General features: G+C 45.8%; 2 protein-coding genes across 2 annotated transcripts in view; one reads left to right on the top strand and one right to left on the bottom strand.

The window, feature by feature from the left end:
• The window catches only part of LOC149337306 (uncharacterized), an 86,709-nt gene that overhangs the window by 37,499 nt on the left and 35,368 nt on the right, over nucleotides 1-13,842 (top strand). The window lies entirely within an intron of this gene.
• LOC149337307 (uncharacterized) lies at nucleotides 8,380-10,181 on the bottom strand. The gene is made up of 3 exons (XM_089553642.1): nucleotides 10,049-10,181; nucleotides 9,599-9,848; nucleotides 8,380-8,500 (listed from the first exon to the last, which is right to left on the bottom strand). The coding sequence occupies exons 1-3, from the start codon at nucleotides 10,179-10,181 to the stop codon at nucleotides 8,380-8,382; spliced, it is 504 nt and encodes a 167-aa protein (XP_089409768.1).

Here is a 13,842-nt window from a genome sequence, read left to right on the forward strand (position 1 = left end):
TCACTCACGCTGACCGGACTATTTGTTCCACCACTCTTAATGAATGTCGCCTCACATAGACATACATGCCCTGGTAGTCGATGTATTGCGCTGAGGTCTGGTTTTGAGCCCCGCCAACCATCTTTAGGTTTTGTTTTTTAAACCTTTGAAACAACAAGCAAAACGAATTTATCTGTTACAGGTTTAAGACAGAAGACTAGGCTATGTGGTTTTTGCATAATCAAACTCTGCTCCTAAATGAAATTTTAAACACAAGTGACTATATATGCTGTTCGAGGGGTATCATATATTTACTTTCTATAGTAAAAATGCCAGATTTTCTCTATGTTTGGCCATTGGCCATCTTGCCGAAGTAAAATGTTTGCTATGTGAATCTCCCGAGTTCCTTTCAGGCCAGTCCGCTTCAGCACGCGTAATTAGAGATTGATATGATGGGAGGCGCAGTGATGAAGAGAGGCAGATTCGGAAGTATGGGCACTCTTATTGAGACGAGGCATTACCTCTCCTTCGCCCATCAGATGAATCGCGTCCGAGCAGGTAGATGATCCAGCGGCTAGAGTTACCGCGTCGAAGACGGCTCTCGGAACTCTGGGTGCCGCTGTCAGCAGAAAGAGTTATTCGCCGTGAACGGCACCGCGTCGCGTTATCAGCACCGGGCTCCTGCTCTGCCAATGTCTCTGGTGAAGCTTAATTCAGCCGCTTTCTTGCTAACCAGCATCTTCTTACTCGTCCTTAGCTACATGGAGTAGTGCTGTGGCCAACACCAAAGTATACAACGTGAGTCGTCACACGTATATTACACACGACTGAGAAAGTAATTTCGAGCTCTGGGTGTAATTAGAGCTCAGTGACGCATTTCTCGGACAGGGTGTGCTGGCGGGCCAGAAAGTATTACGCGTGGGTGTCTGCATTTTTGTTGACATAGTGAAGGTACCAAGGTCCGCATTTCGTGACTGTTCATTTTCTATTGTTTTGTTTTACTTCTTTATCATTCTCCAACGACACCTTTCACTACAGAATCGGCAAGCCACATTGCTTGCTCAATTGCTTGCATTTTAAATAAGGATAGCATAAAAAGAAGTGATATCATGTGGCGGAAGTTAAACGAAATGCTGAATAGAAAATCTGGTGACAGAGATGTGGACAGTCTGACTATCGATGGCGAAACAATAAATGGGGTTAAACTGGCAGATAGATTCAATGACTTTTTTGTTGTATTAGGGAACAGAAACAGTGACTTCGATACTGTTTCAAGCATTCCAGTTGTTCCACAATCAATATTCTTCGCACCAACTTCTATCCATGAAGTCTGTGCAATTTTTAATGGCTTTAAAAACAGCCATTGCCGAGACGCAGATGCCATAGAAATTGGGCCAGTGAAATATGTGATCGATTTAATCTCACCTGTATTAACACATATTTTCAACGCTGCCCTCTCCACTGGCGTTTTTCCGGAACAGATGCAGATAGCAAAGGTCGTCGTTATTCATAAAGGAGGCGATAAAAATAGCCTAACAAACTATCGCCCAATATCCATATTGCCCATATTTTCGAAAGGACTGGAAAAAATTATTAATGCCCGTATAGAGAGTTTTTCACAAAAACATGACCTAATTACTGACTGTCAGTATGGATTTAGGAAAAAACGCTCTACTGAAATTGCTCTCTTGCTACAAAAAGATATGATCCTAGAAAAGTTTGAAAAAAGACTCATGACGCTAGGTATTTGTTTAGATTTCAGCAAGGCTTTTGATTGCGTAAATCATAAATTACTTCTCTGTAAACTCGAGTCCTATGGTTTCCGTGGGACGCCATTAAACTTAATTAAGTCTTACTTAAGCAGACGCAGCCAATTTGTCCAAATACATGAAGAGAAATCGCGTAACCGACCGATAAAACCTGGTGTGCCGCAGGGTAGCATCCTTGGTCCGGTACTTTTTCTTTATTACATCAATGACATTGTAGCAATCAGTAATGCCTGCAAGTTCTTCATTTATGCAGACGACTGCACCATATACGTGGAAGGGAATGATTTGGGAAGCATTTTAAGACAGGAGAGCTCTGTGTGTTGTAGCCTTCAAGATTGGTCTGTACAGAATAACCTAGTTCTAAATGAATCGAAAACAAAATGTGTTCTTTTTCGTGCAGCAGGGTCTCGAACAAAAGTGACTGGAAACATTATATTAGGCCCCTACTCAATCACAGTTGAAAAACACGTTAAAACATTAGGAGTAATTTTCTCAGAAAACATGTCCTGGAATCAACATATTAACGCTACGTGTACAAAAATGCCCAAATCAGTTGGCGTGCTTAACAGAACCCGGCATTCACTTCCTGTCGCCATAACAAAACTCATATACCATTCTCTTTTCCATTCGCATCTCTGCTACTGTGTATCAGTTTGGGGAAATACGACGTCCCAAAACATGCATAAATTGACAATCTTACAAAAGAAAGCAGTTCGAGCGATACCAAATGCACATTTTCTTGAACATACAGAAGGATTTTTTCAGACACTCAAAATACTTAAACTGGCAGACGTGTATAATAACCAACTACTAAGATGTTATAAACGTGCAATCCTTGGAAAACTGGACTCATTTTTATCAAATGCCAACCTCAAACACACCCATTACGTGTACCCATATAGACAGCAACCTCCATGGCAAATACCATTTTCACGCACAGAGTACGGTCGGCATCGGGCAAGTTGTACTCTACCTAAACGAATCAACTACTATTATCAACTAGGTATCGATGTACTGACACTAAATAATCGACGCCTAACAGAATTATTCTTGTAGTTAATATGCATCACATCTCACTAGACAGGAATGAAAAAAATCAATTATGAGCGCAATCATGTTTTTCTGTGTCTCTTGTGTATGACATGCATCTGCCTTTTAAGATTTTCATCTTTGATAACCATGTCCTATTTCTACACAGTTTTCTGTTAAAACATATATGTTATCATAAATGACAAATCTGAGTAATATTACTGTCTTTATCACCCTTGACCAGCATCGATTATATGTTTTTTCTTTTCTTATCAGTGTACGCGCATGTACGTATCTTTTTTATTTTTTACATGTACTATAGCCTGTCACTGCTCGAGGGGCGGACGGGGCTTTTGTCAAGCTGTAAAACTTGCAGCTTTTTCTCCGCCGCCCTTTTTCACCACCTGTATACTCTGTTGGTGAAATAAATGCTCATTGATTGATTGAATACAAGGCTTGAAGTCACTGCTAACAGCTCCTAGTGTAATGGAACCGAAAGAATGTATCGGAAAATGAATATTCACAAAATATCGCCACAGATGTCGGTCTGCGTGAATACGCAACGCTGGTTGAAAGAGCGGTGTCTCCTAATTGGCCAGATGTCATCTATATTTCAAAGCAGCCGCTCAACGTTGAAACAAGTCTTTCCGAATGACAACAGATGTTTTGCATGAGTTGTTATGCTGCATTTCTGCTCCTGATAAATATACTCATTCGTTTATTTACGGCATTCCATAGCTGCAAGAGCACCGCTGCCCACAGGTTTTCACGGCGTCCACAAGAAAATTCACAATGTAGTTTCAAGAACAGTCTATAGGTATGTTATAAAATGAGCGCTGACACTATTACGAATGATTGTAATGTCCAGGCTGGTTGCTTAACAATCACTAGCGAAGTGCACGTCGGTTGATTGCAGGATCTAGTGGGTTACGTTTATGGACAGGTTTGCCAAACATTTGCGGTAGCCAGCTTGAAAGTTTGCGCTGCATCCGCTTTGAAAAAAAATAAAAATCACTTTTTTGTCGTGCTTTTTGGAGAACGAAAGGGTAAAATTAGGACATGCCGTGGGAAAACAATTCGTTAAGGAACGGCGTAAAGTACCAGATTACCTGGCTTTTAGTGATCTCAGAAGAAGTCTTCAAAGATTTCTCCTTAATCTTGGTCTTGTCGCCAAATGATCTTCAAGCGGAGAATACATACGTGCGACGTTCCCTACAGAATTACTCGGATTGCGAAGAACAAAACCGAGAAAACTACCACACCAGACAGATAGCCGAAAGGACCAAAATAATCCTTAGCTCATGGTGTGCAGTTTGATATAAGAAAACGTTTCTTAGCGCAACTGTGCTTCTACATGAAGAGGATATAATTTCTTTAGCCTAACGTAAACATTAAATAGCGCATTCGCTGGAATGGTGACGTTCTCCATGTTTATTCAAGTTACCAAATGAGAACATCTTTTGATGTTTGCAAAAACAGGCTACGTCGCAAATATTTTATCATTCGAACCATCAGTTGTGTGTATAGTATATGGTCTCTAGCGATTAATCAATCCAGCCTGATGACGTGCAAATTCGGATGAGTGTTTTAAGCTTTAGAAAGTCTTCGAACAACTGTAGCTATTTGACTGCCCTGCCGCTGGCAATCGTGACTGTCAAGCGGTGCAACTCTCAGAATGTATCGAACTGTCCGCAAATTCGAAACTATCAGTTTATTCAGCACCTTCTTATAGCTGATGACAAGCGTACCTTCCATGACGCCGTATGCGGTTGGTGAAATGGCGCCCACACGCACTCATACACAGACATGCATACGGACAAAAAGCCACGTACGCATACGTATCTCCGACACGTATGCGCATGCCCCTGGCAAGTGTGCTTTCGCTGATGAGCTTTCGATGATGTGCTTTCGGTGATGATGTGCTTCGCTGAAGCCGCCCTTCCCCCCACGCCACCACCTGAAGAATTTAAGAAATGAAATTTAGATTTTCGTTTCCTCAAGTCACTTTTCATAGAACTCAAACACAACTTGAAAAACTGGACGAACATGAAAACTGACAGCAGTTCTCAGGTCGTCCTTCGTGTTAGACAAGACATGGCAGAGAAAAACTGCTGCACAACATGCCGGGGTGCGGAGAAACGGAGCAGCAGAGACCCGAAATAAAACTAAACTCAGAGAATAGTCTCTATATATAGCAGCCATAGCTACTATGCGTCGGCGTCCCGAAAGACACCAGGCTGACCCGGCTTCTGCCTCGACCTTTCGATGGGGCCGGTGAGCAGATGTCATTATTCATTAATCATTTTCTTCAGAGCTGGAGGGTCTGAGAAGAAAGACAGCTAGAATCATTTTTAGAAATGCGGGATTGAGCTTCTGGGGCAGCCGCTTTTAGACGCTCAAAGAATTGAGGAGAACGAAATGAGTGGGAAAGAATGGAACGGGCTTCGATGGAAAAATCGTTTAAAGGAGATTACGGTTACATCAACAGCGGCATTACCATAATTGTGTTCTGGCTTATAGTTATATCGACCATAATGGCAGCGGTTGGTATAAGGGACTAAGACAGGTATTGATTCGTTACGGTGAAAGGCATCTGGACGTGACGGACAAACGAACGAATTTAACTCATTAATGGATCGTGGGAGGGAACAGCACGAACAAAACGACAGACGAAGCAAGAGGACACAAAGACGAGCGCGCTGTTCCCTCCCACGATGTATTATTACAATCTCGCCCAGCTATCCACCCTTCTTCATTAATGGTACGACAGCACACAACATAATGACATTGATCTAGGTGCTATCACTGATGGGAACTGTCTTCAAAAGTAGTTTAATATTATAGTAGATGCGCCAAGCTTCCTATTGCGCAGGTCACCCGGGGCAGCGGTCCTCTGTATTAATCAGACACCAACAATGTCAGCAGTCCTGGCTAAAAAAAAGAGATGCAATATTGAGATGCAAAAAAGGAGCAGCGCAAATAATATAAAAAAGTGAGACAGAATATGCATAGGGCTTTTGTTTTCGCCTATATCTAAATTTTGCCCGATTCCTGAACCCCAAAGAGATCTTTCAAAAATGGCATTAAAACCGATTTTATTCGGAGACTTCTAGACAACTTAGTTTTTCTGTGCACAAAGCTAACGACACTGGGAAAAATCGCGTGCGTCTTGTTCTTATTCCAGAGTGGGTGTTTTTAGGCAACCCATGATTTCAAACCTCCTTCAACTCTGTTTATTTGTTTGTTGTGTTGCATAATTTGGTTTCGTTTACTGGTTTACTGGGGTTTAACGTCTGAAAGTGGCTCCACCTACGGCGTCTTTCGGGTCAGCACGTGAGTGCCATAACCACTGAGCCACCGCATGGCGCGTGTAGCATAATTTCAGGCAACAAGCACGTTTTGAAGAGAGAAGTGGAAACACGGGTACTGACCAGACGTCTTACGGGCATCAGTGTATAAACCGCTTCCAACCTTAACGACGTACCCCTGTAGGGCTCTTGGGTATTTCAAAGCAACGCTATACTTTGCAAGTAATATTTTAACAGCGTACAAACATAAGCAGGCAGGTACCTGACAGGCGCAGATCTGCTGCGCATCAGAGGATAGTGTGCGTGTGGAAATTGCTGTTATAAATCGACAAAAATGAACGAAATATTATGTTGGCAAATAGTTTTGAGTTGCTACCTGCCCTTTCAATATTGCTTGCAGAATACTCCGAAAAAACATGGATAATCATAAGTCCAGCACAGAAGTGATCAATTATAAGTAATTAAAGTCTCTTTCGAAATGCGTCCTGATAAAACCAGAAATGTTTAACTTCCTGCCTGAGAACCTGATGAGTATCCTAATTTTAATCGCTACATTTTTGCCTACCGAATTTCGCACCAAAATAAAACACGAAACAAACAGCCTTACGTACTGTGATAGAGTGATAGCGAAAGATACGAAATGATACCGACCTTTCCAAACAGTAATAAAAGATATCCAGGACGATATCCAAGACGAGTTAAGAAATTTGCTGAGTAAGCAGGCAGCGACTGAGAAAGAAGGAAGAGTGCTGAAAAGTGTCGAGACTAACATTTGTCCTTCAGCGAACTAGCTCACTAGATCTAGATCAAGTTGTGACCCTTGGTTAAAACTTGGTTTGTCCAGCGTTCGGCTGTGCGACTGCGGTATCAGCTGATCACGGAGCTGCGTTGCGGGAAAGCCTATCCTCGCTTGCTCTGTCACTTGGATCGTTTCTACAGGAAATTGTTCTTGCTGGCTTGTTTCTTCCTGTTCTTGCTGTATTTCCCGCAGGGGGGGAAATCTGACTGTGCAGCCTGCTCGTGGCCCCCCCCCCCCCCCCCCCCCGCCACCGAATACGGGCCGGTGTAGTTTCGGCTACTAGGCTTTGTTTCGGTGCAATGCCAGCAGTGGGGATGGGATGGCCGGGACCCATCCTCTGGGGATGCAAACCCCCATGGGAGTGGCAGCGACTCCCAGACGACTGTGAGGGCCAGTCGTGCACGTGAGGTCCGATGCCTGAGCGGAGGCAGGCCTGGGTTTATACTCAGGTTGGACCCACGAAATCCGGCCCGGAAGGCATGTCAAAACGCCAAAAGGTTTTCGAATACATGCTACCTTCCTTCCTCTGCGCGCGGGGGCGTGCAAGTCTGGCTACCGACGCGTCGGTTTCTGGTTACGGAGAAACCAGGTCCGCGCGGGGGTTCATAGTGGCCAGGCTCTGAGGACCGCCGCCTCGGGGAAGCGGCCTTACGGCCGGCCGCAGGCTTAACCGCCTGCGGGATGCCGGGGGATGAGGGCTTAGTACTGCCTCGTAAGAGTCTGGCGAAAACCGAAGATGTGTGGAGTACCGGTGGAGTAGGCCCGGGTCATCTCATCCTAAGCCACGTTCTTGGTTAGTGGCCCGGTCGCCCAGCCTTGAACACTCTCTCCTCTGTAGGAGAAGAGTAAGCTAGGGGAGGAAATAAGTGCATGGATGGTTGGAGGAAGCACAGATGGACCCCCAGGAGCGACCAGTTCATTCTGGACCTCCACGGCGATCGGGACTATCACACATACTTCCGGTGTCCGAAAAACCGCGAAAAACCTTCGACGGCTAGTAGCCGGCAGGTGGGAAAGGCCTTCTAGTGTGCAAGAGGAGCCCCAGGTAGCTACTGACCCCGTGTTAGGTTTTCCTGTCTCCGACGGTCGGAGCCCGTTGCGTATGGTGGGTGGTCGGGCATCCCGTGAGTGGGGCCGCACCATTGGGCAATCTCGATGCTCTCCCTGTCCTGGCCAGGCGGGCCAGTAATGGAGTCGAGATAATTGAAGGATCAGAGCAAAAACCTCGCTGTCCCCATTCCCTTCCCACGTCCCATTTCCCTTTCCGCTACTTCCCAGGGGAGGTCAGGGGAGCCTCCCCGGGCCCGCTCTCTCGGCTGTGGGTCGCTAATGTAGCATTTTCCCTAATATTTTATTTTTCCACCCACGGGTGGTCAAATCACAACTTGCCTACGGGCCTCCTCTTTTATTTTGCAATTGGGTTAAGCCTGTTGTGTGTAAACGGTGCAGGCAGGGGCCTATTATTTTTATTTCCTTTTCGGTTGCCTCAACCTATTCAATGTATTTCCCGCACAGCTGAGCGCTGCCTACACATGGAGGCGAAGTGACCAATTTTTACGCAGAAGAAGCATGTCTTGCCTTGAGCTGGGCAATTAGACGCTGCGGCACTGTGACGACTTGATCCGCAAAGAAAACAAGGCGACTGCCTGGAACGCAGATTTTTTGGTTGAAAATACCTGATATTAGGTTGCCTCATAGGCTGTTGCGACATCGACGATGTATTATTTTGCGGAGGATAACTCTGACGCGTATACCGCGGACTGTACTGTCTATGTTGATATTAAGCATGAGATGCTTTTAGCTCCCGTTGTCGGCATTGTGGTGACGTCACGGCGAGACCGAGAGCCAACATCTGGGCACCGATTTCCACTCATCCGGGCACTGAAACGAGAGCATCCGGGCACCGCACGAGATTTAACGAGACTCTCTAAGAGAGAAGGCCCCGCTTCCGCGCCGTCCCCAAGGATGGCGCTGCGGTCCCACACTCACGCATGTAAAAGACCGGCCGCTGGGCCACAGCTCATGAAGGTTCCGCCTTTGGCAGGCAGATGTATACACGCTCGCGGAGTATTCGAGCGCGCTGCAGATACATTCTTGTCAAGCCTGCTTCTCGTCGTGTCCGATTACGCTTCTGCATCGTCCTGCATTTCATTGCCGCCACCGTCAAAGCTGCTTAAGCCGAGCAAGGGAGCCTGATGAAAGGAGAGATAGGAAGCGTCTTGCGGAAAGCGATCGCTTTGAGAGTGATACGCCACAGGAGAAGACTGCTCGCCCCTGCCGGCAACGCCATGATTATGCGGCCGCTCCCGAAAGCTACAAGGCCGCCACGGTTCGCGGCTGCCTACCTAAGCCCGCACTATTGCAGGCGATCGCTTCGATGCAGCAAGATGAGTGTGGTGTGGTGGGGTGTGGTGTGGTGTGTTGAACACTAGACCCATTTCAAGATTTTGACTAGTACCATCTACAACCAATGTGTTATGTCCGTAAACATTTCATGCTTACTCTACTCTCGGTTACAGGAGAGGCAGAGATTTTTTTCTGCAGCCTGCGACGCAGGTGGTTGCTGAGAAAAGCTCGGCGCGTGTGATGAAAAACGAGGACAAAATTGCCTGGGTGCCGGCCTTTGTGATGACACTCAGTGATTCGATGTTGCTTTCCTTATGGGCTGGACAGGGGCCAAGAACGCTTGCGCCTCGCGAGTCACCTGTTCGTACTGGAACGCAATGCTAGACGCTGCGGAGAACGTAACTCGGGATCCTTCCAGCAAAAGTCGCTCTCTAACCCTTTGGGAAGAGACTCCTGTCACAAATCGGTCCCTCAGCATTTCTTCAGAAGAAGCATAATCACACAGCTGAAGCAAATCACGCAGGGCACCTAGGTACTCTGTGATGGACTCGCCCGGTAATTGCTGCCTGCTTTGAAATCTTTTCCGTTCCATCACTAAATTGGAAGGGGTACTGAATTCTTGTTGCAGTAAGGCAACAGTTGACTTGTAGACGTCTTGCGTCTCAGTTTCAACGCGAGCGTCTGTCGGCGAGTGAGCTAGCGTCTCACTTGTAGATGCGACGCGAGCGTCTGTCAATGAGTGGGCTAGCTCACTCGCCGACAGACGCTCGCGTTGAAACTGAGACGCAAGACGTCTAAAGCCAAGGCTAGCGTCTCACTGTGAGATGCACCGCGAGCGAAATAAATTCTCCTTCCTTCATCTCCGAGACTATATAGAAGGAGGGCTCTTTTGTTCTCGGCGGTCGCTGCCAACCCACCTGATACAGTCAGGTAAAGTTCAAAAGTTTGCATCCATTGATTAAATGGAACTGGTGGACGACCCGGATGCTGAAGAAAGGGGTTCGGTGAGCGGACGCCAGTGAAGGACGATAAAGCCATTTTGAGAGATATTGGAGGTGACTGATATTGGATACTGGAAGACGGAAAGCACGTGGCCTGTTAAACTTCCTTGTCTGCAGCGATAAAATCGATCTTTTCCATGACGAGCTGTCGTTGTTGCGACCTAAGCTCCTTGCAGACGGACGCTGCCTAGCGTAGAAGACGGAGAACGCGGCAGTCAATGCATGAATATTTCCTCTGTTGTAACCGGACCACGTTTTTCTTTGTTTCCCTCAACGACGAGGCTTGACTAAGCTTGACACAACATACTTCAGTCACGAAGACGAACGGTCACATTTGCGACTCAGCGCACGAACGCTCTTTGTTCCAATACTACGCTTGAAAACTTCTGAGGATAAATGAACTTCTGAGAATCGCACAAAGCCTGACGTAGGGTAGCTCACATGTGCTACGGCCAACATGAAAATTTCTTGCCTGCCTTCTTGAAATTCTTCACAGAATGAAAATATGTGTTGACTCACGGACTTTTAACGGTGAATTCGTCCCAGGACAGCATTCCAGCAGGCTGTGGCTCATCAAGCGACGACCTGGCTGGCGACGACCACGCTAGTCGACGAAGTTAGAGAAAACTGGAAGAAAATTTTCAATACCTTCGAAATATGACATTCTGTCGAAGGGGCTTCTTCGTGCAGCTTACATACCAGATAATAGCAGGACGATTACTTCATAAGATGACGGATGTCATCGGAGTACTGTAAGATACTGGGATTCCATGGCCTATCCATTCCGTTAGGCCTATCCCATCCTCCACCGCCAATGTGGTGTTGGCCGTCTTAGTAACGAGAGCCGAGTCCGTGCTGCTGTCCCATGACCAAAAAAGACCAAGACGCTTTATTGTTGTTGTTGCGACTGAAAGAAGGATGGAAGGCAATTGCACGGGCCGGCCAACTGGCTCCAGCCGAGCCACCACCGCTGCCACGTGCAGGTAGAGGAGAGTTAAAAGATCAGAGGAAAGTGAAAAAGGAAAGAAAAGACGCGCGCCGCAGCAACAACCGCGTCCGCCGAAGCGGACGCTGGCTGAAAAAAACAGATAAGCGGCCGTAGCCGCGATTCGTCACCCGCACGCTTTATTGAACAGAGACAGCCTATATATGCATGAAATGACGTCACAAGACAGATTCCAAGACAATCTACAAAATCGAAACAAGAACTGTAACAAATAGAGAAAACCCATGAACCATAATACAACAACGGCTATGATAAGGTATCACTTCGGAATATCATGTGGCTACGAAGTGTCAAGAAGCCCGCCCTGTAATCACAGTACTTCACGTCGGAACATAAAAATAGCGCATTGAAACACAGCGCTACGTTCCAACTCATAGACGAAACTTATTTTTACTTGATTACGTAAAACTTGTTTTGCTTTTAAAAACAGACAGGCGCAGAATTTGTCTCACTTCTAGACGGACCTAGGCGGACACCTAGACCGCACCGTGAGGAAAGGAAGACGGGAGTGAAAGACGTGAGAGAGAAAGAGGTGCCGTAATGGAGGGCTCCGGAATAATTTCAGACAACTGGGGTTCTTTAACGTGCACTCACCTCGCACAGTACAGGGGTTCTCCTGCATTTCGCCTCCATTGAAACACGGCTGCCGCGGCCGGGTTAAACGTATAAAGACAATAAAGAGTTCATGCACCCAGATGAAAATACGTAAAAAAAAGAACGTATGCCTTTTTATTAAGGCTTGCAAATAAATTCTGACTACGTGGTAATAAAGCCTGCATTCCATTTTTTTTTTATCTGCACGTTCCTACGCTCTTTGAAAGGTAGCATGCGCAAGCATTTACATTACATGCTCTCAAGATAGTTTTTATGCACAGGCCGCTTTGTGAAGAGAAAGGAGTGATTTCCAAAAACACGCGGTTAGAAGTTATTATCCTTACAGTATTTTCTTTGTTCTAAGCGTGAGTCAAAGCGAGAAGGAAAGATGCCTTTCTAAGGAAAAGTTGGCTCCTGTCATTATTTTCTTTTAGTAATCAGAGAAAACACCGCAATCAAAGAAAGCTCGCGCGCCGCTACGAGGACATCAGCAACACATCACGCTGTCTCTTTCGTTTTCCATGGAGTTCTTCCAGAAGCCCTTCATGCTACCGAGGAAAGTCAGGCATTTTCTTTGACAAATGCAGCCTACGCAGCCAAAAGGCACGAAGTTTCGTTAAGCGAGTCGGTTCTTTTAGCCACGCGAACTTGGCAGACGGTTGATAAATAATGTGCCACGTAAGGTTAACGGCGCACTGCTCGTGGGCTCTAGGCGGCCATTCTATACAGAGTCAACGGAAACCATGCAACTGTATGGAAGCCAGACTGAAGGCATGTGCACGTTTTTTCTTGCGACAATGATCACAGGTGAGAACTGTTTATGAATGTCAGGCAGGTGCTGGCGCACTAGGCAACGTTGACGACAACGCGGGGGGTGGTTTTACTATCGATACGTCCCGCCATAGAAAAAATTTCTTTGTAAAGCCTGAATCTTTTTTTCCAGGTTGCGACCACCAGCTGAAAGTTAAACGCATATCATGCCACACTTCTTCTTTTGCGAACTCTTTCATACCTCGTACTATAGTCGACTGGAATAATCCACCATCACACATTGCTTCATTAAGGAACCTTAACAAGTTTCAGGACCTTCTAACCAAAATGTCTGTTTAGTTTTACTAATTGATTATACCATATGCTGCATTCAGCTGTTCTGTTATTTTGTTTTGTTCCTGCAGTTATGTTAAGCCTATAATGTACTATCTGTTCTTTTTTCATGTAAGTTACAATGTATGTTACAGGTTTTTGTTTGTTTGTTTCGTTGTGTTTTCTACTTGTACTTTCTATAATTATGTATTGCACCTTGGCGCTTGCTCATTATTGTTTTGCGTTCTTGTGTGTCAATGCTGCCCCTTATGTAACACCCTCAATTGAGGGCCTTTAGGGGTTTATTCAATAAATAAAGAAAGAAACAAATAAATTATTTTTATTTATTAATATCAAGCGAAATTTTCATAGTGTTTCAAGGCTTTACTGCCGCGTTCCTTAGCTGCCAGCGACTGGGCGATCCTAATCGGAACTGTCAAGCGAGAATTTATAGCTGCTGCTGTTGCGGCTGCTGAAAGGCAGGCGAAACGCCGCTGTGGTTGCGTAAGAGGACGCTGGCACTCGATGCGCCCTAGGAATTATTTATCAGGAAGCAGTGAACACCAGAAAAGGGAATTCGTGTGATGCGGAGTTTTCATTGGGAGACAACCTAATTCGGCCTCCTGCACTTCGAGACTCGCTGCTACGAACATAACCTCTTAAGCGTATGTACTTTGAAATATTGGCAACTTTAAAGAAATCCTTATTGGGCCTTCAAAGATGGATGAGCGCTGTCGTGTTCAGGATGGGTAGAGAGACCCAGGAAAAGAAATAGCGTATGACGAGAAATCGAACCACTGAATTATACAATGTGAAAAAGGCCATTACTGACTTTGCTACCATTGCAGCAGGAAATCAAAAGTAAGTGGCATGCAGTTGCTCCGTGACCAGTAAGTTTTAGACCGCGTTCTCGGGCACAAAACAGATG

The sequence above is a fragment of the Amblyomma mixtum genome, chromosome 7 (assembly GCF_055824585.1).
Source record: "Amblyomma mixtum isolate Tamu chromosome 7, ASM5582458v1, whole genome shotgun sequence".
Classification (NCBI taxonomy): Eukaryota; Metazoa; Arthropoda; class Arachnida; order Ixodida; family Ixodidae; genus Amblyomma; species Amblyomma mixtum.

Excerpts from the sequence above, each read along its gene's own strand:
- LOC149337307 (XM_089553642.1), bottom strand. The coding sequence starts at position 10,181 with ATGCAAACTTTTGAACTTTACCTGACTGTATCAGGTGGGTTGGCAGCG. Across the intron at positions 9,849-10,048 it reads CGCTCGCGGTGCATCTCACA|AATTCAGTACCCCTTCCAAT; the intron begins GTGAGACGCTAG and ends TACTGCAACAAG. Across the intron at positions 8,501-9,598 it reads GCGTCTAGCATTGCGTTCCA|TCGTCACAGTGCCGCAGCGT; the intron begins GTACGAACAGGT and ends TTGCGGATCAAG.